The sequence below is a fragment of the Megalobrama amblycephala genome, linkage group LG9 (genome assembly GCF_018812025.1).
Source record: "Megalobrama amblycephala isolate DHTTF-2021 linkage group LG9, ASM1881202v1, whole genome shotgun sequence".
NCBI classification, from domain to species: Eukaryota; Metazoa; Chordata; class Actinopteri; order Cypriniformes; family Xenocyprididae; genus Megalobrama; species Megalobrama amblycephala.
The window spans coordinates 6,590,439-6,617,254 of NC_063052.1; the positions used below are offsets into that span (position 1 = coordinate 6,590,439).

A 26,816-nucleotide genomic window follows, 5' to 3' on the forward strand; every position below is an offset into this window, starting at 1 on the left:
TTGGTTCATGGCTATTACTCTTTAACGAAGACTATTTTAAAATCCCTATGGGGAAAATGAATTTAAAAAATACTTACTGAACCATCACTGTTGAAAAGGGGGGCGGGCATTGTTGCACTCTATAAATTTCATCGAGGCTGAGAAATGAACACAACACCACAGACAAAGGTGACAGGTAAATACTATCTATCGCTGTTTTCCATGTTCGTGTAGTAAGTGTATGTAAACTGTATGTTTACACAGCTTTTTAAAAATGGTGAGTGCCGGCGTTTCGTATGGCATGCATTGAAGTAGGAGCTAATTTAGTCCCCCGAAAGGCATGCCTATAACTAGAATACTTACCAGTTCCTGCGGTGCGAACACACCAAAAAGTAAAAAATTATTTTCATGATTTGTTTTTTCAACAGTTTTTCTTTTGTCAAATCAACTTAGATAATTAATGTGGTTCAGATAATATTTTGAGCTTCTGTTGATTAAACCAATCGCCTTCATTGTCTTAACTCAAATTTATAACTTCAATGAGCTCAAAATTTTAAGGCAACCAGGTAACTTACTTTTTTAAATTAAACCAACAATTCTTTTTTACAGTGTAGTTCCAATAGTAGGAACTATGAAAATGTTCCAGTGCAAAAGCCCCTATACAATAAGTGAACTGGGGACCTGTCAAGCACCAACAATTAAAAACATACTTAATCCATACTACTCATGCGCTGTATTCCTCACATCTTTTTCATGTATGCATATTTTATTCTCATAGCTATCGCATGACTTCAGAAGACTTGGAATATAGCATATGGACTACTTCTATGATACATTAGTTTTTGTTATTTTTGGAGCTTGACAGCCACTGGTTCGCGGCAAGGTTTTTTTCTTCTCCCTATGCTAGCATATTCTCCAGATCTGCTCTGTGTAAGGCATTGACATGTAAAAAGCTATCTGAGCTTCTTATAATTACAGCCTGACAGCACACAGAGTCTCCACAAAGGTCTAATAATCAGAAGGAGATGATCAGAACCATGGTCTATGCCTCTGAAAAGCAGCACTGCTGAAATGTAATTAAACTAGCCCAGCTTCTCTTGCAGGAGGTCACGCATACCATTCTCCTTCACCAGTTGACATGTGAATATCACGTTGTTACACATCTGTATGGGTCACAGCTTTTAATGCAGCCTCTAAACATTTTGTTCAGCTTTATCCACTGCACTACTGCAATGACAGTTTATGGTTTCTGTGATGGGTGGAGGGGGGTGTGCACGACCTTACACCCTTCCATCGACCACAAGAATGGGTAGCTAACGTTAAAAAAGTGCAATCACTTCCCAAAGGCCTTATAAGGATAGATTGCGTAGGCTTGTGCACTTTAGAACATAAGTGCATGACACATCAACATAAAGTTGAAACAAAAATTTAGTAAGTCTTTTGTGCTCCTTTGAGAGAATTTACAAGACCCTATAATTTGAAAGAGCAACAATAAAAAAAAAAAAGCAAATGCAAGGTTTTTATGTGTGGGTGTAGAAGTTAATCTAAGGTTTTGCATTCTCCCTGGCATAATAATGGAACAAACCTTTTTTTCCCCACATCATTAAAATAATGCAATGAGTCACTTCTGCGGTCTTTGTAAATTGCTTTGGTAGGAAAGCATCTGCCAAATGCATGAGTGTAAATATAAACACAGCTTACAGGTATAGTTGACATAAAATAATTTTTGAAGGTTGACATATTCTGTGGTGTTAAATGCTATACTCAGTCTGAAGCAATTCTATTCAATGTTCCTGCTTATTTTATCATTGTTATGCATTCAGCATTTATAACCTTGGGAAACAACATGGAAACTTTGCATATTTAGAACATCATGACAGTCCACTTTAGACATTGTACTAACTATAACTTTGCAACTACATGTCAACTATCAGAGTATTACAAGACTCTGCTGAACACCTGCTAAGACTTTGTTTCAATGTAAAGGGAGATATTTTCTTTTAAAGGTGCCGAAGAACATGTTTTTAAAAGATGTAATATAAGTCTAAGGTGTCCCCTGAATGTGTCTGTGAAGTTTCAGCTCAAAATACCCCATAGTTTTTTTTAATTAATTTTTTTAACTGCCTATTTTGGGGCATCATTATAAATGCGCCGATTCAGGGTGTGCGGCCCCTTTAATTCTCGTGCTTCATGCCCCAAGAGCTCGCGCTTGCCTTAACATAAAAAAAAGTTTACACAGCTAATATAACCCTCAAAATGGATCTTTACAAAGTGTTCGTCATGCAACATGTGTAATCGCGTAAGTATAGTATTTATTTGGATGTTTACATTTGATTCTGAATGAGTTTGATGGTGCTCCGTGGCTAAAGCTAACATTACACACTGTTGGAGAGATTTATAAAGAATGAAGTTGTGTTTATGAATTATACAAACTGCAAGTGTTTAATAATGAAAATAGCGATAGAATACAGTAAGAAACGATGGTAACTTTAACCACATTTAACAGTACATTAGCAACATGCTAACGAAACATTTAGAAAGACAATTTACAAATATCACTAAAAATATCATGATATCATGGATCATGTCAGTTATTATCGCTCCATCTGCCATTTTTTGCTGTTGTCCTTGCTTGCTTACCTAGTCTGATGATTCAGCTGTGCACAGATCCAGACGTTAATACTGGCTGCCCTTGTGTAATGCCTCGATCATGGGCTGGCATATGCAAATATTGTGGGCGTACACCCCGACTGTTACGTAACAGTCGGTGTTATGTTGAGATTCGCCTGTTCTTCGGAGGTCTTTTAAACAAATGAGATTTACATAAGAAGGAGGAAACAATGGAGTTTGAAACTCAATGTATGTCATTTCCATGTACTGAACTCTTGTTTTTAACTATGCCGAGGTAAATTCAATTTTTGAATCTAGGGCACCTTTAAAGAATTCTCTGTTTAAGGACTACAAACAGCTGGTAGGGACTACAACAAGCATCTTCCTGGGTTAGTGACTTCACTAACCCTAAAATTTACATAAACCCTGCCCCTGGGAACACGCAACAAAAGGGGGTGAGGCCATGTTGGATTGCTTTAGAGAAAAGAAAGACTGGTTGTAGTAGACTGTTGTTGCCATGCTGTCATTTACGCCAGACTGCTTCACAAACGAGGGTCACTTCAATGCTGGATTTTCACAAAAGATTAACATGATGGCACATGCTAGTCGAGGAGTTGAATGAACTGCAAAGCAACAACATAAATTTATCCATAAACCATTCAGAAACTTCCAGTTGTATTCTAAAAGTTGTAACTTCACCCTGAGTCTCTCCATTAGTGTCCAACTTGTCCTTGTTGAGCAACTGAAGCACAAGTTGTTAAAGCTCCGCCCTCTTTTAGAAAGTGGGCCGGGAGCATCAGCTCATTTGTATTTAAAGGGACACACACAAAAACGGCGTGTTTTTGCTCACACCCAAATAGGGGCAAATTTGACAAGCTATAATAAATGATCTGTGGGGTATTTTGAGCTGAAACTTCACAGACACATTCTGGAGACACCACAGACTTATATTACATCTTGTAAAAGGGGCATAAGGTCCCCTTTAATGAAAGTCATTGAATAAGAATAATTTAAAATGAAGGCAAAATAAGTCCAAGACATATTATGTTTTAAACAACCATACAGCAATATTACTATTGATCAAATATATTGATTTTTTGATAGCTATAGAATTTACGTTCACAGAGGGAATATATTCATAACGTCAATCCGACTTTCTCAGATTTAATTCATATCCCCATAGTTTCTAGTTACTTTTTTTTCAGCCACAGATTATTTATATTCTTGTTAACACATCACATTCCCGTAGTCGTATGGGGAGAACAACCTCCAAGGCTGCCAATGAGATGGCTGATCTGTGGGATTTGAAGCGAACACAATAGGTGTTATGTGCTGAGAATCTAATCTTGTTGCTCAAGCCAGGATTTTCTCTTCTGTGGCTTTACAGAAGGCTGGGCGTTAACTAATTTTTACAACAAAAAATGCACAGCTTCCTTACCAAAGCAGCCTGTGCGCTTGGATATAATGGTCAATTTTTGGAAAGTACAGCTAAGCCTCTCACAATGTGGTGTAAGACTGATTAGAATTAATCTTTCTGTCATTTTTTTTTTCTTCTTTCAAAAATGCTGATTGGGTATTTGCTGATGGAGCCTGGATCTAAAATAAGCTACTTAGGCCTCTTGCTCCACTGTGTCACATTCAATACATCCAACATGTCCAATTTACCCTTGATAAACAGAACATAATTTGAATAAAACAGCAATATTTTCTTAAGTTATTACTGCCTGAAAAGGAAAAAAAAAATGTGTTTTATATATTTATGCTACAATCTGTTTCAGCTTTAGTGCTCCTTTTGCACCTCTTTAAATATGAAAAACAGCTTTTTGCCATTCTGTTCGGCAGTATAACAAGTCAGGACTGTTTTCTTGCTTATAAAACTATATAATTTCACTCTTTTAAGGTCTAGTGGCATATAACCCTGAGATTAACATCTCTTTAAACAGTTTCCCAACATTTATTCATGGAAAAAGTGGTTTTAAAATCATGTGCACTGGTTACACATAAAGCAATTAAGTTACATCAACAATTTCAGCAACAAAAGTTATTTTTTCAGTGTTGCCTTATCAGTCCCATTACAAACATCCAGACTCCATCATCAACACCAAACCAGAAATATGTTTCTTTTAACTCATATTATTAATATTATTAAACTTGCTTTTATTCTATTTATTCACTTTTAAACTAAAATCAGTCGATGTTGTGAGGAAAAACAGGCTTAACAAGTAGGTTCCCTGTTCAGTTTTACCATCCCAATGGTGTTCAAATTGCATGATTTCCAGAGCAGACTTCCAGCAGGTCTATTAACAGATGTGATGGCTGATGAATGAGCGAGCAGAAATGAACATGACATTTAGAGAGAGCGGTAATAAAATGATGAGTGTGACTCAAACATCATCTGTCTGAGCAGTATCAAAATTATGGCTCCTCTGAAAGTTTCACTTCCATCAGGAGGGGTAATGATATAACCCAGCCAACAGCTTTGACAAACCCGTGATCTCTTGAGGGAGAACAAGCGTACTGCAGCTTGCATTCGGAGCACCATAGTATAAGATTATTAAAAGATTAGCTCTCTCTGAGATTTGTTGCAACATTCCCCATGTTATTTGTCACTTGCAGGATACAAAAAACCTTTTGAAATGTTAAGAGAGCTGGTTCAAACCTGAATCATAATCTGTGGAGCAGAAATGGATAAAAATCCTGAGGAAACACTACAAGGACATAAAAATAGATTTTTACATGAGCTTGCCTCTATAAAACTTGCTGCCATTAGGTTGGAGTTGGCCTGACAACTTACCCAGAATTTAATAATTGACAGCTAAAGCATTCCAAGTGGTTTTAGGGTGTTTCTAGGGTGTTCTAAGACATCACTAGGGCCCCATTAACACCTATTAAAGGTGCTAAAGAGGATGTTTTGTTTTATACATTTTTGCAATATTACTTGAAACTGTCTTTACTAACTGATAAAAGACTATTTATTAGGTGCACTGAAAGGAATAATATTAATATACATCATCTGTGCACGAGGTAAGGCCTTAAAAACATCAGCCAATCATTTACGCGATCATCGCGTAAACGATTGGCCCTCTGGCTTGTCAATCACTGTCATGACGTTCCTTGTGCGAGACGTGCGCGGCTGCGCGCTCCAGTAACTTTCCACACTCTACAGGCGCCGCATGCAATGTTTTTGTCAGGAGACAGGAGTAACAACTGCAGATTATGAGTTACCTGCGGTGAGTCCGACATTAACACTAACACGACACAGCGAATGCCGGTGGTAAACACTCGTGTTCCGATACTCGTGCACAAGTTTTGGGAGGCGTTCCGTCGAAATGAGCTGTGAAGGAGGGGGGTTGTTCTTACGCATGCGCTCATTTCAAAAACTCACTAACAGTCTTTGGTTTTTCAGTCGACGAAAAGATCCTCTTTAGCACCTTTAATTAAGATGTGCTTTTGTCGATCCAATCCCAATAATGTTAAATAGGGGTGTAAACGGGGTTCAAAAAGTTTTGAGCTTGTCTACTTTCAGTCACATTCGGAAAACACATGAGACCACATTGCATTCGTATAAAACTTGTGGTCAATGTGTTCAGAATTGTCAATCAACCACTAAACAATGCTTTCAACTTTGGTGGTTATGTGATGCTTTGGGTTGCAAGGTTTTCACAAAAAAACCTGCCCAATTGCTACTCATAACTAGGCCAATTGCATTTCAGGGGGGTCCCCGGTAAAAAATCACGTTCCGCATTTTTGGTGGGGTATTGCTGTGATCTCATGTGATTGACAGGTTGCCCCGCCCTTGAGCCAATCTCTGACATCATCAGAGATGTTGCTGCAAGAGGGAGGAGAAGTTATTTTGATTACAAGGGCACATTAATAATAATAATAATAAAAATATGTGCACTGATAAATCATTTATAATAAATACTGCAATATTCCATGAATGATTTTGATTTCATGGTGACTTTAAGCGTCCAATTAAAATAACAAGAGATCTCTTCGAAGCACGTACACATTCAGGCACGATTTTTTTTTTATTCATTTTTTAACTGCCTATTTTGAGGCATCATTATTATAGATGAGCCGATTGAGGGCTACTGGCCCTTTAATTCTCGTGCTCCACGCCCACGGAGCTCGCGCTTGCCTTGAACAGTGTATAAACAAAGTTTACACAGCTAATATAGCCCTCAAATGGATCATTACAACATGCGGCATGCATGCGTCGGATTATGTGAGTATTGTGTACTGTTATATTGTTTACATTTGATTCTGAATGAATTTGAGGCTGTGCTCGGTGGCTAACGGCTAATGCTACACTGTTGGAGAGATTTATAAAGAATGAAGTTGTGTTTATGCATTATACAGACTGCAAGTGTTTAATAATGAAAATAGCGACGGCTCTTGTCTCCGTGAATACAGTAAGAAACGATGGTAACTTTAACCACATTTAACAGTACATTAGCAACATGCTAACGAAACATTTAGAAAGACAATTTACAAATATCACTAAAAATATCATGTTATCATGAATCATGTCAGTTATTATTGCTCCATCTGCCATTTTTCGCTATTGTTCTTACTTGCTTACCTAGTCTGATGATTCACCTGTGCAGATCCAGACGTTACTGGCTGCCCTTGTCTAATGCCTTTCATAATGTTGGGAACATGGGCTGGCATATGCAAATATTGGGGGTGTACACCCCGACTGTTACGTAACAGTCGGTGTTATGTTGAGATTCGCCTGTTCTTCGGAGGTCTTTTAAACAAATGAGATTTATATAAGAAGGAGGAAACAATGGAGTTTGAGACTCACTGTATGTCATTTCCATGTACTGAACTCTTGTTATTTGACTATGCCAAGATAAATTCAATTTTTCATTCGAGGGCACCTTTAAAATTCTGCTCATAACGTCACATTTATGCTAAAATCCAAGTGTGTTTGAGAGAGACTGGTCGCTTTCAGATCTGTTTTGTAAGTAGCACAGTGGCAGTATTAGTTTAAATCCCATGTTTTGTTCAGATCTATAACCGCCGTAATATCTTTGCCTAGCAAGCACTAATTAAAACTGACAGGAGATCCAAAGACTTTCATTTGATGGCAGTTTACAGGGTAAAGCATCTCTATTTTGTGTGGGTGAATGGCAGAATGTTTTGGGCTTGGATGTGAATACTGAAACAGACCGTGAAACAGATGCTTGCACTTAGCATGGTGAACCATCAAACCATCTGTTCAACAGGCCTGACAACTACTTTTTCCGCTTTTGCTGAAATACTGACCCCTGGTGGTTTACTGTTGCCATGTGTACTATGAACAAAAGGATTTTTAAAAAAAATGTTTTGCACATTTAAAAATGTCTAATCTGAAACCTACTTTGTTTATTCTTTGAACTTCTATGAACTATAGCGATTTTTCTTCCTTTCTCCAATTTAATTCTAATCCAATTTGTTTCACAAGAATAAATGATTGTTTTGGAAAAAGTAATTGTTGCAGTACCTAACCTCTCCACAAGGGTGTGACATAACACCGATAATCAAATATGAATGGTTGCCCTCAATGAATTTATAAAGTCTAATGTACATTGTTTAATCTCCCCCTTTACTTTTGCTTTATTATGTTGGATGTGTGCATAAACCATGGTCGAGAGTGTTGTTATTGTTAACTAAAACTGTTAAAAATCATTTTGGTTAATTAAATAAGATGAAATAAAATATAAATAATAGATGTAAAACTTTAAAAATATAAATTAAACCAAAAAATAAATGTTTTAAAAACAAAAACTAATAAAAATGACAAAAGCACATACCAAATTACTAAAATTAAATTAAAATTTAAATGAAAACTGAAAATATAAACATAAAAGCTTGTTCAAAATATAATAATATATAATAAATACTGCAATTGTATACAAATAATACTAAAATAACACTTGCAAATAAATTACGGTAACAATGCAAAAATGATAACATCCATAACAGATGTACTTTACCTTTGACTGATATTGTGAAGTTTTTCAATTGGTAATTAGCCAATCAAATTAGTTCTAATTTGGTAGAATTAATGTGATGTTGTAAAGTTGTTTTGCATGGAAAATCTACAAAAATGATACAATAAGAAAAAAATAGCTTTAATTAGTTGCACTATATGATCACCAGAGTGAATCTCTTCTTTTTATTTACGTGTGGAAACGTAGAATCTGCAATGTAACTGTCATTAATACCAGCAAATGTGGTTTAGTATTTGTGTTTAAATGGTACTGTCAGATTAAATGCTCAACAACTGTAATATGGAATGCATCATAATGGCTCCTTGAGTGCTCTTGCTCTTGTAAATCTTGAAATCAAGTCTCTAGAGACTTTAGTTCATGGCTGACGGCATTACCATCACTTGAAGCAGATTAATAGTCTGTGCAGTTGACAAGTTGTGACGCAAGTTGCTTACAGAGCCACTTTACACCCCTTTATCTATCACCACGTCTAAAGGCTGACTGCATATCACAACTAAGCTGCTAACAGGCCCTTAAATTTGACCTTATCCCATCACATCATCTTTTGATTTGGAGACAACTTCATACACTTGGTAGTGACTCATAACGTCACTCAGAGAGACTAGTGTCAAGATAATAAAAGTAGTGCAAGAACAGTGGCACTTTTTATCAGAGCGTCACCCAAGGCCGGCTCCGACATGTTTGGCAATTGCATCCATGGCGTGCAATGCTTCTTGGCAGCCGCCCAACAACCGAGACGCTCCAGCTACTCTGTTGATACCCAATCAGCCGCTTACGCAAGCCTCTGTGAAGTCATAACAGAGGGGCGGAGTTACCTGACTCTCAGGTCAAACTGCACATTGAGTTTTCTCTTTCAGTCTGCCTTGAATTTAGCACAAAAGGACATTTTATTGCTGCCAGTTGCTTAAGTTCCCTTGTGAAAAAGAGGTACATTTTAGCATAAGGACTCAAAATGTTTTTTAACCACTTGAGCAGAATTTTAAGTACTTGTATGCCATGTATTTAAATAATTTTTAAATTACACATTTGTAATAATGAAGTTGCCATTTTTAGTAGGCTACATTTAAAATATGTTAAAGACCCCTGTGGTGAAAATCAAGTTTTTAATGTTGTTTAAGTCTATGTGGTGTTTTTAATATGCTTTAAGACAAATCATGTGCAAATTCATAGCCTAAGTCAACATCATTGCAGAGTATTTTCTCTTTAAAACTGCAGCAAACCAAAGATAGTCTCAAAAACGCGGTTTGAATCGCTGGTGTTTCTGACGTCACAAACTACCTTGTAACCAATCACGTCAACGTGCCGGCAGACTTCAGCATATCATTAACTATGACCGATCAAGGGAGTCTCAAGAGAAGGTTATCCCGGTATATTTTTCTGTTGATATAAAAAATCGGGTAGATTTAGCAGTATAGCGGATGTATGACGTATATTTCGATGCTATGATGAAAATGTCTTTCTCCACTGGCTTTCTAAGGTGTTTAAAGCGTTTCTAAGGATCCCGTCTTGACTCGCGAACGGTAACAAGGTTTGTGTAACATTAGCAACACATTATTAGCTGTTTGATAACATAGTCAAGCAAAAGAATAATCATATTAAATGCGATACCATTGTGCAGTGTTTACCTCAGTAAGTTGACCTAGTCGATCTCTGTCGAGCTCGTGCGAGAGATTGGAGGCGGGGCTAATTAGCATATTCATAGATCAGCGTATACTAAATGAAGCAAGAGTGTAGAGTTACATTCAAGCTATTTTCATTATTCATGAAAAACGTTTAAATATGTAATTTTGTTGTTCAACGATAGTTTAAGGGATACAATTATTTACTACAGGGGCCTATATTGAATTAGCCTACACACTACAATTAAAATTACATTCATGGACTTTATGTGTGTTAGTCAACTCAGCAAAATAAGCGTTCTTCCTTAAAACATGACAAAAGTGTACTTAAGAGTGTTAAGAACGTGTACTCTCTTTAAGTACACTTAAAGGGATAGTTCATCCCAAAATTAAAGTGGCATTTTTTTTCATTAATATATTATCTTCAAGTACAGGTTTAGTATTCTTTTAAGATTTGAAGTGCACTACAAGTGCACATTCAATACAATTAAGCACACTTCTTTTTCATAAGGCTTTAAGAACATTTTTAGAAATGTTTGATCATATAGATATTGAAAAATAACTCACAAGGAATAAAATACAATTTTGCTTAATACAAAAGTTATGCATCTTTCATTTAGAAAGATGTTTTTCACAGAATGCGCCACAGATGTAAATAAGAGAGTAATCTTTATTCAATTTTTTTCACAATTTTTTTCACACACTTAAGATGTACATATTTACACATGCTCATTTGTACAATGAATTTTAACTGTTAAACCCTCATGGTCAAGCCTTGGGGTTTGTGTCACAAATACATAATTCACAGTGCAATAGAACTCCGTGCACTCGTGTCAGCTTTCCCCATGTGCTGCATGCATGAGACAGACATTTTGCATACCCTCCAGCCTTTGCTTATAAAGAGCCTTTCAGAAACCATAAACGTCGCATATCTCCATTATGCTTGGATTCAGAGGTAACATACAACCCCCAACAAGAGGGAAGTAAAAAAACAGAGCTAGGACACTCTACTCTTACAGTAGTGCTTGTTATAGTACTGTTCTCTTTTCTTTACAGTGAGAGTGAAGATACGCATACGTAGTCACACTGAGGTTCATAGCCCTTTCCTCTTCATTACACCAACGCCCAGCTGTTGAGTCATCTTATATCTTACCCGCAGTATGAACTGGCCTGCCATACTGAAGTCTTATGCTTTTATGAGGATCATTTGGATTCAAGTAAGGAAACTGTGACTAGAAAGCTTAGAGATCAGGATACAGCAGGATGAATGAACACTTTGTATCTGTCTGTGTGTTTCTGTCCTGAGGCTCATCCTGAACATTTATTGGAAATTCACTGAATTTAATAATCTGTATGAAACAGAGTATTAAGGGTCAATAACTGACATTTAACGTTTGAACGATCCTTCTGTACAGTTTGACATTTCTGAGAGATGTATAGGTTAGGCTAACGTATCGCATATAAGAGAAAGTGCCACCTAAAAGAAAATGAAGAAATCAATTATCAGTTTTTTAATTCGAAAATAAAAATGCATTTAAATAAACCACATAATTATAAATAAATAATAATAAAATATTAATTATAATTATTCTAGTATTATTAATGAAATAAATAATTTTAAATGAAAATATGCATTGACCTGTTGATTTTCTAAAAATATTTGCCAAATGTTTTTTAATCCATTTGTCAGTTGAGTTCGAAAATATCATTGGACAGTGCATACATGGGAGCAACCAATGAATTTTCAAATGAATTTTAAGACACACCCCTTTTATGTACAATGGCTGCCAATGGGAAAAGAAAAATATAAAAAATAAAAGCAATTTATTGTTGTTTTTTTAAATACTTTTTAAAACATTTTTTTAAACATTAATTAAATAAACATGTTAAAATATGTCTATTTATTTTGTCAATTTGATTTTTTTTTTTATTAATACACTGATAATTGTTCCTTCGTTATATTTTTAGGTGGCACTTTTAGTCCTCCATATGTATGTGAGTGATTCCATTCTCCTTCTATCAAAGGAGACTTGTACCTTTGGTGCTGCAGTATTCAGTGGGTGAGTCAACCAGAGGAGCATTTCCCAAAAGCATCGTTAGCCAACTATGGTCACAAGTTCCATTGAATTCTATTGGTAACGACGGAACTTGCGATGATGGTTGGCTTTGGGAAACGCACCCCGGCACGGTTCGTTTTGTCAGTATAAGAGTGAAGCCACAGGTTTGGCCCATAGGCCGAGGTTAGTCACCATGCTGACATTCTCACTTCTCACATTCTCTCTTTATCAGGTGACCCATAATGCCCAGTCTCATTCACGTCATACAGCACAAGAATGGTTCACTAGCACCAAACAACTTCAAAACACACTGGCTGCTGTGCACACTGTCCTTAAAGCTGACATAGATGATACAGTACTTTGAGTGAGTGTATACTTCTGAATCTATTACAAAATCTGTATAAGAAACCAACTAATAAAAAAACCCACCAAGATAACAAACAGTTTTGGTCCATATTCAAGCTATACTGGTTTCCTCAGGAGAAAAGATCCTCACCCTGCTCCATTTCTATCTGGGGCACTGTCTGTTCTCTGAGGTTGACTTCCTGTTCTGCATTTCCTGTGTCCAGCGTGTTGCCATAGAACCACGGGTGAATGAGCACCTCTGCGGTGGTCAGTCTCTCGCTGGGGTCCTTTCTGAGCAGACTGCGAAGTAGGCAGCGTGCCCTTAAAGACAGCCCATCAGGAAGGCAATATGTGCCCCGTCGAATCTTAGAGAACAGGGTTGCGGGGTCCGGGTCGTGGAAAGGGTAACGGCCCACCAAAATTGTGTACAGCATGACGCCGAGGCTCCACGCATCCGCCTGCTTGCCTGAGTAACACCCTCCGCCGTTCAAAATCTCCGGACTCACGTACGCAGGGCAGCCGTGCGTGTCGAACATCGAGTCGTCCTCTCCGCACAGAATATGGCAGTCCTCCAGACCCTCTAATTTCAAATGGCTCCTAAAACAAACACATCATGGTTAGTACAACCAATCACATACTGTAAGAGTTATTGTGACTGTGAAGAATATCATATGACTGTTTTATACAGTCCATTTAGAAACAGTAACATTTGACTAATGTTTAGGTCAACTCTACAGATGTTTTTCACATTTTCTACATTGATTTTGGTGTTAAACATGTGGAGTTTTGCAGAATAGACGGGGGTGGTTTCACCCAAGTTCTAAGTTGGTGTTAAAGTGGTTTGCCACTTTACATGGAGGTTTTGAGCAGAGCTGGTATTAATGCAATCTGTCTTAACCTGTGGAAATGAATCACATGTAATTTGCATGCTCCTGATCACACTAGTTATACTACTGTATAATGCAGAGGGTTTCAAACTGGAATTCAGGAACCCTCAGGAAGCCACAAAGGTGTCTGTGTAGCTTTTGAAAGAGAGAGAGAGAGAGAGAGAAAAAAAAAAAAAAATAGTACCGTTCAAATGTTTGGGGTGGGTATGATTTTTTAATCCTTTTGAAAAAAGTCTCTTTTTTGGATCAAAAATACAGTAAAAACAGTAATATTGTGAAATATTATTACATTTTAAAAGTATAGCTACAAGCAGCCATTAAGGTGCCAAGCACAAAGAAGTAAGCAAGAAGTAAAATCAACAATAAAATATTAAATTTTATTTCATATACTTTATTGTAGTTTGTGGGAGTTTAATACTTTGTTTATAGCGCCACCAACAGGCGCAATTCCACCACTTTTTTATGTGTCCTATGTTTCTGAATTTCATGGTGGTTTCGTCTCCATTGGACTAAAGGTTTCAAAGATATTTGCGAATGTTGTTTTAACGCTTCACCACTAGGTGGTGCTGTTTTGAAACTTCTCAGGCTCCTTCAGGGCATCGTGCTGATGACCCATACCGAGTTTTGCAATGATATGCTAATGCATTAAAAAAAAATACAGTATTTTGCTACAAAATGTAAAATGGCTGACACCCAAAATGGCCGATATGGTAAAATTGGATATCATTCGACCGGCATGCTAAATCTAACAAGACCAGTTTTATCATTTTTGGCCAAACCGTTCAGAAGTTATAAGCAAAAATACCCATATTTGCTATCTCCGGACCCGTAAGGTGGTGCTGTGTTATTAGCGTAAACATGAGTGAAAGTTTGGACAAGTGGTGGCGCTAAAGAGTTTGATCTAGAGACACCAAATTTGCTGTAGTTAATGTTCAAACTGTCCTCTATCAGTGTGCCAAATTTCACAACTTTCCTGCAAGGGGTTCTATGGGCTGCCATAGACTCCCAGAGCGGAATAATAATGCGAACACCAACGAATACAATACGCTTGGCCCCTAATAACCATTTTCTATTTCAATATATTTTAAAATTAAAATGTATTCCTGTGATGTCAAAGCTGAATATTCAGCATCATTACTCAGTGTCACATGATCCTTCAGAAATCATTCATATATGCTGATTTGCTTCTCAAGAAAAAAATTCTTATTATTATCAATGTTAAAATCACTTGTGCTTCTTCGTGATACATTTTCTTTTCTTTTAGGATTCTTTGTTGAATAAAAAGTTCAGTATTTATTTGAAATAGAAATCTTTTGACATAATAAATGTCTTGCTAAATAAACCTTGTGTTACACTCTTAACAATAGCTGAAAGCATAATCAAATTAGACAAAATATCACACAAGGGGTGGAGTATGTTTATAATTCTGTAAACAACAAGCAATCCAGTTCTGCGGAAATCTACGTCGTTTTCTGCAGAGCTCTGTGGGCACAGATTCCACGTATGCCTGCCGATGATGGATTTAGTATCTTAAATAAATTTGCTCTTCCATTGCTAAACAAAGTGATGTATTGAAGCCTTCCTTCATTGTGCATCGAGCTGAAATAACTCTCTGTCACTTTTGTTGAGCTCACAGATTGCAGTGCATGTAAATCACAGAAAAGACAGCCGCACTAAGTGGACTGACCCTCAAACGGGCGCTACTACAACAAATAAAGGACGGAGCCTCATCTAATTACGACCTTAGTTTAAACAAAAGCGCGCACGAGAGTTTCCACAATGCACGCACATAAAATAAACACACTTCCTCTCTCTGAAGCGCTCTGTAATGTATTCTTGTAAACTCTGGGCTAAGTTTAGCTCAATTTCCAAAAGGAAACAAATCCCCTACTACTCTAGGAATATCCCTGTGGACATTAACAGAAGAGCTGATGACCCATGAGTCTGTGGTATCCCTGTCAGTAAAACATGAGCTGCTCTGCATGCTATTGTGTTTCATCACTGGCTATCAGCCTCGGTTTGGGGGGTTTGTAGATGACACAACAGCATTCTGCCAGAGAGGTGGAGAGAATGAGTCATAGTCCTGTGTGTGTGTGTGTGTGTGTGTGTGTGTGTGTGTGTGTGTGTGTGACAGACAGAGAGACTGAGGACAAATGAGTGCACTGCGCTGTGCTGCAGGTCTACTGTGTTCTTCCTGCACCTGTGCCGTACGCTCATGGCATCTGGCAGTGCCTTATTACCCACGAACAGCACTGTTACATCAGTGACGCACAAACGGCCCCTGCCCAGCCAGCCTGTGCGTGTCTGTGTGTGTGTTTCACAATCTAACTACAGACGCATTCCAGGTCAGTGAGCGTCTTTGTGTATGCGATCACACACTGTATCTCTGCGTTATCGCAGTTTCGACCTTTTTGTTGCTTATCCATCACTCATCATTACCGCATTTCGCAAAAGCTATTCCAGCTATGGAAATTGCATTCGTCCTGCGGAAAGACAGAGTGTCTCTGTGTAAGAACAGCAGGTTTGCATAACCTGTCACTATGCTGATTGTGCCAAACAAAGTGAAAGAGAAAATGTTTCTTTGCACTTTAAATGTCCGCATGCCCTGGTTACGTCTGTGCTAGACACGTGTGCCAGGCCAGACTGCCAGTCTGCCAGTGTCGCAATGGCCACAGCCGGCACTCCTCACCTACGAGCCGCGCTGTATTCAGGAGTGGAGCACGGAGCGTGGGGGTATGATCCTGAATGGCGAGTTTCCCCTCTGTATGCATTGCTATGACTCATCTTGCTGCACCCGTTGGCTGCTATGAGAGAAGGGTGACTACGTCCTCTTACACTTACTTGTCTACTTCCATTCACTCAAATGAAAACCAATGCCCAAAGGTCAGGCGTAAAATGTTACCTCAGAAATAACAAATCTACTATGTACTGAGGGGATGAGAAAAACAACATATTTGCTAAATCAGCTAGTTGGTGGGTTGCTTGATAGACTAGTTGACTAATTGGTTTTAAGGTAGCCTTTTATAATTAGGTGAGTTTTGAGTTCACCTGACCCCAAATGGATGCATTTCTTAGGGGGCATTTACACACACAGACGCGATGTAATATAGCAGAATGCAGGAAACCAAAGTATAAACTGGATTATTTTGACACACACTATCTTAAAAGCATAACTTTTCCAAGAGATTTTTACTGTGCAAAACCGTCTAACAGTAAAAGTGCAGCATGCTAATTAAAGGATCTCCGTTAAAATATAAAAAGTCATATTTTATATTTAAAAGTTTTATATTTATTTTTTATATTTATCGATTTTTAAGTCATATTTTATAAAAATAAATAGATTATATAAAATAATATTTAATAAAATATATATAAAAATATAAACAGAAATATTTTATATATAAAACTTTTGTTTATTTTTTATTTTACATTTTTTTATGACTAATATTTTATATAAAATAATATTTAATAAAATATATAAAAAGAAATATGTTTATATAAAGAGGTTTATTTATTTAATTTGTTTAAAAATTATTATTATTTATATACAATATATAGTAAAATAAGATATATACTGTATATATTTATATATGTATATATATTTTATTTAATTTTATATATATATTTTTATTTTTTATTCATATATATTTTATGTATATATAAAGTAATATTTTATATATGTTTTTATTTTTATATAATTGATATATAAAATAGAATTATATATATAATATATATTATTATATTATAATTATATATATATATATATATATAAATTATATAATTTATATAATTGTATTTTTTATAAGAAATATTTTATATAATATTTAATAAAATATATAAAAAGAAATGTTTATATAAAAAAGGTTTATTTATATAATTTGTTTTTAAATTATTATTTATATACAATATATAGTCAAATAAGATATATACTGTGTGTATATATATCAAAATAATAATAATATTTTATATGTTTTTATTTTTATATAATTTCTATATATATATAATTTTATTTTTTATAAGAAATATTTTATATAAAAGGTATAATAAAGTTATATGTAATAAAAATATAAAAAGAAATATCAAAAGTAATATAGATTGATAAACAGACAGACAGACATACAGATAGGCACTGTAGGTAGGTTAGCCAGCTCCAGCATGTTCCCTTCACTGGGGACCATGGATAAAACTGTATGGATTTAGGTCATTTGCTTTTTATTTATAATTCACATACATAATTCAGAGAACTCTCATTTTCAACAGAAAAATGACATAGGTCTAGAGGTCTGATTACAGAGAAACATGAGTAAGTGAGTGTTAATAGGTTTGTTCCATTGAATCTTTAGGGAAGCAGCACTAATCACCTGCAATGTGTCACATTGCTGTGAGGAAGCGAAAACTGAATGAAAGTAGAACTGACACTATTCACCCAGTATAACACTGCTGCTGTCACAGCATTGATATATGAGATACAGTATTGCACCTGGCTTGCCCAAAAAAACTCCTGCTTTCACACACACACACACACACACACTCACAAACTGTAACTCTCACCTTTTCTCGTCTGAGAACACAAACTTGCGAAGCTTGAGGTCCCCCAAAACGACGCCAACCTGGTGGCAGTGGTTCACTGCAGACACCACCTGGTAGAAAAGCTTGGAAGCCAGATCTTCAGGAAGCCTCTTGCTGCTTTTTACAAAGGTGTGCATGTCGCCAAAATCCTTCTCCTGGAATACATAGGCTTTGCATTCCCCAAGAACTATGTCTTTGATCTGTGCAATGTTCTTATGACTTGACAGCATGCTGTAGGCTCTTATTTTCTCCTGATATTGGCCCATATCAAACACCTGCAGATGGTAATAAAAAACAAGTTCAGTTATATCATAAGACAACTACAACTGTGACCTGATAAAGTCAGTTCACTGGAGGTAAACAGAGGTTATACTGTAAGATTCAAACACAAACATGCTATAAAAACTTGAATGTCTTGTGAAGTTTGTGGCAGCGATAATCATGCACATTCTTTTTGAGTGTCATGTCAGCCCCATACGTCTGACTCAGATGCTGGTGCATTTGCAAAAACTTGATAAAGATCCACAAGACATATCAAAAATTCGATAGCATCCCTGTAACCTGCACAGAGATTCTGACAGCCCTTCCCCACTGAAAGTGTGCAATTATTTATATGCTTCAACATTTTTAATGTATAAAAAACACATTTGATCATACATGCAATTGTTGTATATATATATATATATATATATATATATATACTTTATTTTGGTTATGTATTGGTTATGTATTATTATTGTTGAAACGTTTAAAAAAATCAATTTATTTATTATTTTTTAAACTAAAACTTGGTCTCAGGGGGATAAAGACGTGATAAAGAAAAGACTTATATGGGTCATTTACATTACAGTATGCAGTGGTTTACCTTGCAGAGCAGTTCCTCTCCTGTGTCCATGTCTAAAGCGCTGTGCACCCCCGGTCGGTCGGTCAGTGGCACTAGCAGGAACTGGCCGATGCGAGCGGGACCCTGATGGGCTGAGGTGACGCTCAGAGGCGCTCCGCTTACCGGAGATCCCGGCGAGGAACCCAGGAGACCAGCATCAGCCGAAGGCTCGCTGAGACGCGGACATCTGGTCACGGGCTCGTCTGTGTCAAAGCGCTTGTGTCCGTGTCTTCCCGGTACCGGATTATGAATCCACTGCACACTCATTCTTGCAAACTACAGTAGCCTAGTTGAAACTGATATTAGCTACCGGACTGATCCGACGGATTTCACGAAAGCATATTCCAGAAAAGGATCTGTGCACTGCGCTGCAAAAGCAAAAAAGATCCTATTTACTCGTCAATTAATGTGAAATGCAAAAAAAGATGTTTGTATCATAGGTTTGCAGTTTCGCTTATCCATTGTTTTTCAGTTTTTTTTTGCATTAGTCCGCTGAAGCTTTTTGGACAACATTGAAGCCCAAGAGAGGAGATACTGTATGAAGCTGTGTGGTGTGAAATATTCCCGGTGAGTAGATCTGAGCCCGAGAGAAGGGCTGTCTGACTCACTGAACTACTGATGCTGTTTTCTGAGCTCTACTTTCAGCTGATGTCCGATTCGAGAGAATCGGCTCTTTTGAACGATTCATTTGAATCGACAAGATTCTTTTAATCATTTCACTGAATGGGAGAAGCTCGGCAGTAGAACTGTGAGGTGGGTGACATGTTACATTCATAAACAACACGATAAAACCGCGATAACATCGACAATTAGCTTAACTAAAATGTGTTTCTCTTCATAAATAGCATATAATGTCGCGCATGATAGCCTTCTTGAGCGGACAAGAAGTATTGAATCGTTTTATTCAGTACGAAACGATTCATTTCAAATGAATCGGACTTCTCAATGCTGGAACTCCGCCCGGTTCAGACTCTCTCTAGTGACACATTCATTGCAGTCTCGACGATTGAGCAATCGCCACATGCCATTCTCCTTCCATATGAATAGTAAAGCGCTAGTTTAATCAACTTTCCATTCCTCTCAGCAGTCAAAGTTGCATGCAAAGCGTTTTAAATAACACTTATGCAAAACTGATTCCTTGTATTCTTTCCAAATGTGTTTACACCAAATGTTTGGCATTGTGAAATCCAAGGAAGTTGCATTCATATTTTTCATTCTTCATCAAAACACATGGCTAGGCAATGATTAACTTATTTCGACATTCAGGGCCCAGGGGGGGATATGTTGTGCTCATTAGTGTACTGCACTATTCATGTGCTTATTTTTTACCAGTATGTTTAAGATGTATCATCTTCCTGCAAATAGGTTATGTCAACCATAATGACATTTATCGTGCTTAGCTAAAAAAAGCCTGTGTGTGAGGAATCGGTGGGTTTGTACTCTATATTTGCAGTTCATATTTGTTAATGCGCTGATGAGTCATCGCCATAAAGAGACAGACAAGGGAGTGGTGGTGGTGCCCTTTGTAGAATAACCATAGATTTTCTAAGAAGGAGATGTTTGTTTAAATTAAATGCACAAAGAGCAGGAAAGCATATGTCTATGACGCACAAAATAAATGTGTGTCTCTACCATGCCATTCGGCATATTAGCATATCACAGCAAATAGTTTACTAGCCTTCAGGGCACACAAGACAGCAACTCCCACACTGCGTTTGAAACAAAATAAAATCTGATGCAGTTCTTAATCGGCCGCATATGGCTGTATGTCCCACACAGACTATTGAGTAAGACACTATTGGAACCTTTGTCCCCGTTGCATTGGTTGTGACCGCTCTTAATTTGGAAGGGTGTAATTGAACGAGCACCTGTTTCAGACAGAAAAAGAAAGCCCTGTTTAGAATAGACTCAAGGGAATGTGGACTGTTTTTGATGCTTAAAATACCAGATTGTAATTTTTCAGTGTTAATGAGAAAGATAAACGAGTGTTTTGTGGGCTAATGATCAAAGTCTGAAATAAAAGACAAATAAAAGTATTCAGAGGTGATGCAGAGTATTTTGGGTTCCTGCAGTTCCAAAAAAGAAGTGTGGAATATTTCAGTACGCATTGTTCCTGTCCTGGTTGCCTGAATTCGTGACAGCATATAATAGATGGTTCAGCTGCGGCCTGCAGGTTTGGAGTTCAAACATGGTCGGATTGAGGATTTAACATTAAAGACGGATTATTTTTAGCAAACATGTTTTCTTTGACTGTAAAATATCTCTCTGATGACTCAGTATCTGATGTGTGCATTTGTCATGCTGTTAAGCAGGAACAGAACAGGTTTTCTGCGCTTCCTCTCCCTTTAGAGTAAAACACCCTCTCCATGGGAAATATCTACTTCTCCTTTGTTATGACATAAACAGGTGTCACTGAGACCACACTGGATGGTATTTGTGTTATGTTTGCATGTGATTCAGAGAACATGGCTATTTGAGGTCATTCTCGCTTGAGAGCCCTAACAGGACTCTTTTCCACTGTAATTAGCTGACTCATTGCCTGTAGCAAAGACAAAGCAAACTGATCATCTGCGCACTGCACATCTCATCCAGGAACAGGTGTACATTTGCACACACATCGGCTGGTTTAGGAAGAAAAAAAGGTGAATCTGGCCTTGACGGGAAAGCTACATCATAATTGTGACTGAACTTTAACCATGCATATATGACTGTCAAAAGCAATCAAGAAATAGGGAAGTTCTTAGTACTACACATGGTCCAAAAGGTGTAAAGTCAGTAATAGTTTACCGCACAAGAAAAACATTTCAGTCATTTCAGATAAGGCTATCTGTGGAAGCCCATTTTAGCCTCCGTGTAAAAAATAAAACATGCAGATGTGAGATAAGGTTTAAAATAAGAAATAAAGTTGCATTTGTGAGATTTAAAGGGATACCCTTGTGAAAACGAAGTGCACTTATTTGTATTGAATGTGAGCTTGTAGTGTATTTCATATCTTTAAAGGCATATATATATTAAAAAAGCTATTCTTGCAGATAGCATAATAAAAGGCCACTTTCATGACTATATTTCTTAACACATAAAAAAGTAACATCAAATTAGTTTTATCATAAAGTATAAAGTTTTAAATCTGTTTTGATAATATTTTGTCATGCTTTAAAGGAATACACTTATTTAGATGTGTTGAAAAACATAGGCCTACTTGATTATAATTTAAACTGTAGTGTTATTCAGTTATTGCATTGATGAAAATTGAAAATTCTGTCATCATTTACTCCCCCTCAAGTTGTTCCAAACCTCAATGAGTTTCTTTTTTCTGCTGAACACAAAGAAAGATATTTAGAAGAATGTCAGTAATCAAACAGATCTCGCCCCCCATTGGCTACCATAGTATTTTTTCCCTACTGAGGGTGCGAGATCTGTTTGGTTACTGACATTCTTCCAAATATCTTCCAGATATAACATTTTTTCTTTTGTCAAACCAACTTAAATAATTAATGTGGTTCAGATAACATAATATTTTGAGTTTCTGTTGATTAAACCAGTCACCTTCATTGTATTAACTCAAATTTTTCATTTCAATGAACTCAAAATTATAAGGCAACCATGTAAATTATTTTTTTTTAAGTTAAACCAACGATTCTTTTTTTGACAGCGTACAGCAGAACAAAGAAATTCATACAGGTTTGGATGAGGGGAGTAAATGATGAAAAATGTTTCATTTTTGGGTGAAATTTACAATCCCTTTAAATTTAATTTTAAATGTACTAAACTGCAACTTTATTATTACAAATGTGAAATTACAAATATATTTAATAATATATCATGCAAGTTTCAATAGAAATGTCATTAAAGTGTATTTTCGTTTACCATAAATGCTCCTTTATCAGCACACTTGAAAAATATTGCAAAGAAAATTATGTAATTAAAAGTAATTATGCATTATGAAATTGCACATAAGGATGTATTTACATGCATGGGTCAACTAATTGCATTTAATATAAATTTAAAATATAGTATGTTTAATTGCGAATAACATACAGTTAAGTGTCCGTAAACATTATATTCGGTTTGAACTTAAGTATATTTCTGTAATAAGTATACTTTTCACAAGTATGCTAAAGTGTACTTCATTTTCAGAAAGTTATTCCACCCATCATGTACTCACCTTCATGTAGTTCCAAACCTGTAACTCTTTCTTTATTCTGCGGAACACAAAAGAAGAGATTTTGAAAAAGGTTGGTAACCAAACAGTTTTGGTTACCATTGACTTCAATTGTGTGGACAAAAAAAAAAAAAACACTGATACATTTCTCAAAACAAGTCAAGTCATACAGATTCGGAACAACATGAGGGTGACAGATTTTTTTTTTTAAATGTCACGCTTATAATAAAATTAAGAAATAAAATTGCAATTGTAAGATATAGTTGCAATGACTTTTTATTTTGTAATGTGGTTACAGGCTTCCGTAGAAATCAGAAATGTCATGTGTCGATTTACATGCATTATTTCAGAGCAATCAAGGGTGAATTAATGCTATTAAAAAATTATGAGTAATTATTATGAAAAATATCAGATGGCATGATTGTAATTGTGTAGTGCGACTGACAGACATTTTAACACATATATATATATATTTAGTCGAGATATCATTTCATTTTTTACAGGAGCTGTCATAGTGTGTTTTCCTACAGCTGGGGGTCAGAAGGTCAGGAAGATCAGGGGCTACCGTGAGCAGATTGTGAAACAAACAGCACCACGGTAATTCAATCACGAGTCTTTCCTCTTCAGCGGCTTTGGTTTGGTCACAGCTGTGTGCAGGGACTTTTGAAGTGTTGCCTAGACATCTACTGCAAGGCTCATAAAATCTTAAGTGGCAAGATTTTGAAATCCTCATGGTTTACAAGACATAATACATTCAGCCACGTTGGCTCACATTCAGCACCACTAAAACGCTCTTGTAAACATTCCATGGTTGAACCAGCATCAAATTTCAAACAGGCCAAGTTGGACCATTATTAAGTTTCCACACAGCTTCTGTATTCCTACTGAACTTTTCCCATGTGCTGTTGTGTTTTTTTACACCATGTTCTTCAGAATCCAGTTACACAAGAGAATGTTCAAGTGTTTGTTGTGGTAAGTGTTATCATCAACAATCAACTGTGATGAGTAAGAGCTCATCCTGTCAGCCTAGGAAATAAAGTGTTATGTGGTGGCTAAGGGCAGTTCCCCACACCACACTGACGCCAGGCTTCAACTTCAGTCAAGAAAATAAAAGTACAGTCATTCTGAGAGGCAGGGCATCTCTTACAACCGTATGACCTTAAGACAGAGGTTTGGAATGTGGAGCTGTGTTGAGATTCTCATAAGATGCCTAAGTGAGAGGTTAAATGGTGAGGGCGGCGTCTGCGAGGTCTGCCATAATATCATGTTGAGTTCTGCTGATAGTTTTTTGCAGGTTCAAAAAGCATGGAGTTGCTGGGTTTAATTCCATTTAGAAAAGAAATAGAAGAGGAGAACCTCTTAAAAACGCATTAAGACACTCGTCTTGAGTCCGTTATAGCGTGAATCCTTCTAAACCTTTCAGTCATCAACAGTGAGTCAACTGTTCTGAAATTATCAAAAGGAGAGGGAGCTTAGCATTTCAAAAAGAATTTAATTGCAGCACATTAACAGGATTTCAATGGCCTTCAGCATTGTACTGCAACAGAGGAGATTTACACCAATAATACCATGAAAGGATAAAGCAATAATTTCATAGGCATTATGGCAGGATGCCAGGGAAGACCAGGAGGAAAGTGTTGTAGTATATTTGGAGAATAATGTAAGCGTCTATAAACTGTTTTTAGTCATGTTATCCTTAGAAGGAATGATCAATGCAGGGTTAGAAATGAACCAAGTATGCCATAGAAAGTGATTAAAAACACACATATTTAAAATCAGGGGGCCAAAAAGCTCACATAGTGAATTCATCTAACATAAGAACCAAGCAATTATTTAAAATTGATTTTAGCAAACTATAGATACATAATGAATGCATTAAAGTGCTGTAAAGTGACAGTAAATACATTTATAATTGTATAAAAGAGTTCTATTTCAAATAAATGCTGTTCTGTCATGACAACTCTCGGAGTGTTTGGCATGGGTATGACAATGTTGTATGTTTGGTCTTGGCAGAATAGATCTGCTACTGCCAATACATACACGTGAGCAAATAAGAGATGCTGCTGCTGTACAATATACGTACATGAATTACCTGTAGCGGATCTATACAGGTGGAGCTGGGGAAGGTGGAGGGTTTCTGAAGCGCGCTGCACTGCTAACACAAATGTTACCCAAGTATTTTGAAGGTTGAGCAAGCAAGCTCATTGGCTACTGATACAGCAGGAACCAATCAGCTGTGCCCTATAGATAACGATGTGATTACGAGCAGGTTGTGTTATAGGACCTATTAGCCTGTGCCATCTAGAATTTCATGACAGAACTTTGTATTTATTTTGAACTCTCTAAACATCATAGAATCCTGAAACAAAGCTTCATGGTAATATTAAGTTTCACAAAAATATTAAGCAGCACAACTGTTTTCAAAATCAATAATAATAATAAGAGTTTCTTCCTTAAGCAGCAACTTAGAATATTAGAATGATTTTCGAAGGATCAGGTGACATTGAAGACTGGAACACTGAAGAACACCAGACAGAATTGACTTTATATGTAACAACCATAATGTTTCCGATTTAGAATTTCTTTCAGATAAATAAATTCAATTAAAGCATTTAAAGGTATAGTTCACCCAAAAATAAAAAATAAAAATTATCCCATGATTTATTCAAGCCATCCTAGGTGTATATGACTATCTTCTTTCAGACAAACACAGTCGGAGATATTTTTTAAAATATCCTGGCTCTTTATAATATAAATCCAAGCTTTATAATAGTAGTGAAAGGGGGGGTACAATTTTGAAGCCCAAAAAAATGCATCCATCCATCATAAATATAATCCATACGGCTCCGGGGGTTAATAAAGGCCTTCTGAACCCTTTGTGAATCGATGGGTTTTTGTAAAAAAACAACATACACATTTAAAACTTTATTAACTATAATAACTAGCTTCTGGCAGACGGGCGTACGCATCAATTTGCGTCAGAAGAGTGACCTCTGACCCGAAGCATGACCGCGGAAGAGCAGAGGATAGAGCAAAAGAAAACACTGGTCGAGAATTGGAAGTCTAAAATGTTGGAGGATTTCGATATAAGAGAAGGGGAGCTTGTAAGGTTCATTGCGTACACCAGAAGCTAGTTATTTTAGTTTTTTTTAAAGTTTTAAATATGGATATTTTTCTTACAAAAACCCATCGCTTTGCTTCAGAAGGCCTTTATTAACCCCCTGGAGCAGTGTGGATTATTTTTATAATGAACGGATGCATTTTTTGGACTTCAAAATCATGCCCCCCATTCACTACCATAATAAAGCATGGAAGAATCAGGATATTTTTAAATATATCTCCAACTGTGTTTGTCTGAAAGAAGAGTCATATACACCTAGGATGGCTTGAGCTTGAGTAAATCATGGGATAATTTTCATTTTTGGGTGAACTAACCCTTTAACACAAATAGATGAGATTCTTTGTTAGCGATATGCCCTTATAAAGGTAAAATGCACTGGAAAATCTTATCCAGTGGGCAAATTCTGCCCCTTAAACATTCATTTCGGACACTGGATCAGCGTTAAGAGATTTCCAGCAGACCCTGGTGTCGAGTGTAATTTTAGTGAAAACTTGTTAACATCAGTTCTAAAGTGCATTTAGCCCAGCAGCACTTGCTCAACTCGAGTAGAAAAGAAGTGCCCCTGTCAGCTTTGTTCAGAGG

The 26,816-nt window shown here is 36.6% G+C and overlaps 1 protein-coding gene across 1 annotated transcript; it reads right to left on the minus strand.

The window, feature by feature from the left end:
* Positions 1–10,862: 10,862 nt before the first annotated feature.
* On the minus strand, positions 10,863–19,548 carry trib1 (tribbles pseudokinase 1). Its single transcript, XM_048201402.1, has 3 exons — positions 18,934–19,548; positions 18,051–18,343; positions 10,863–13,209 (listed from the first exon to the last, which is right to left on the minus strand). Exons 1-3 carry the CDS (start codon positions 19,216–19,218, stop codon positions 12,744–12,746), a joined length of 1,044 nt encoding a protein of 347 aa, XP_048057359.1. The 5' UTR covers positions 19,219–19,548; the 3' UTR covers positions 10,863–12,743.
* Between the last annotated feature and the right edge of the window lie 7,268 nt (positions 19,549–26,816).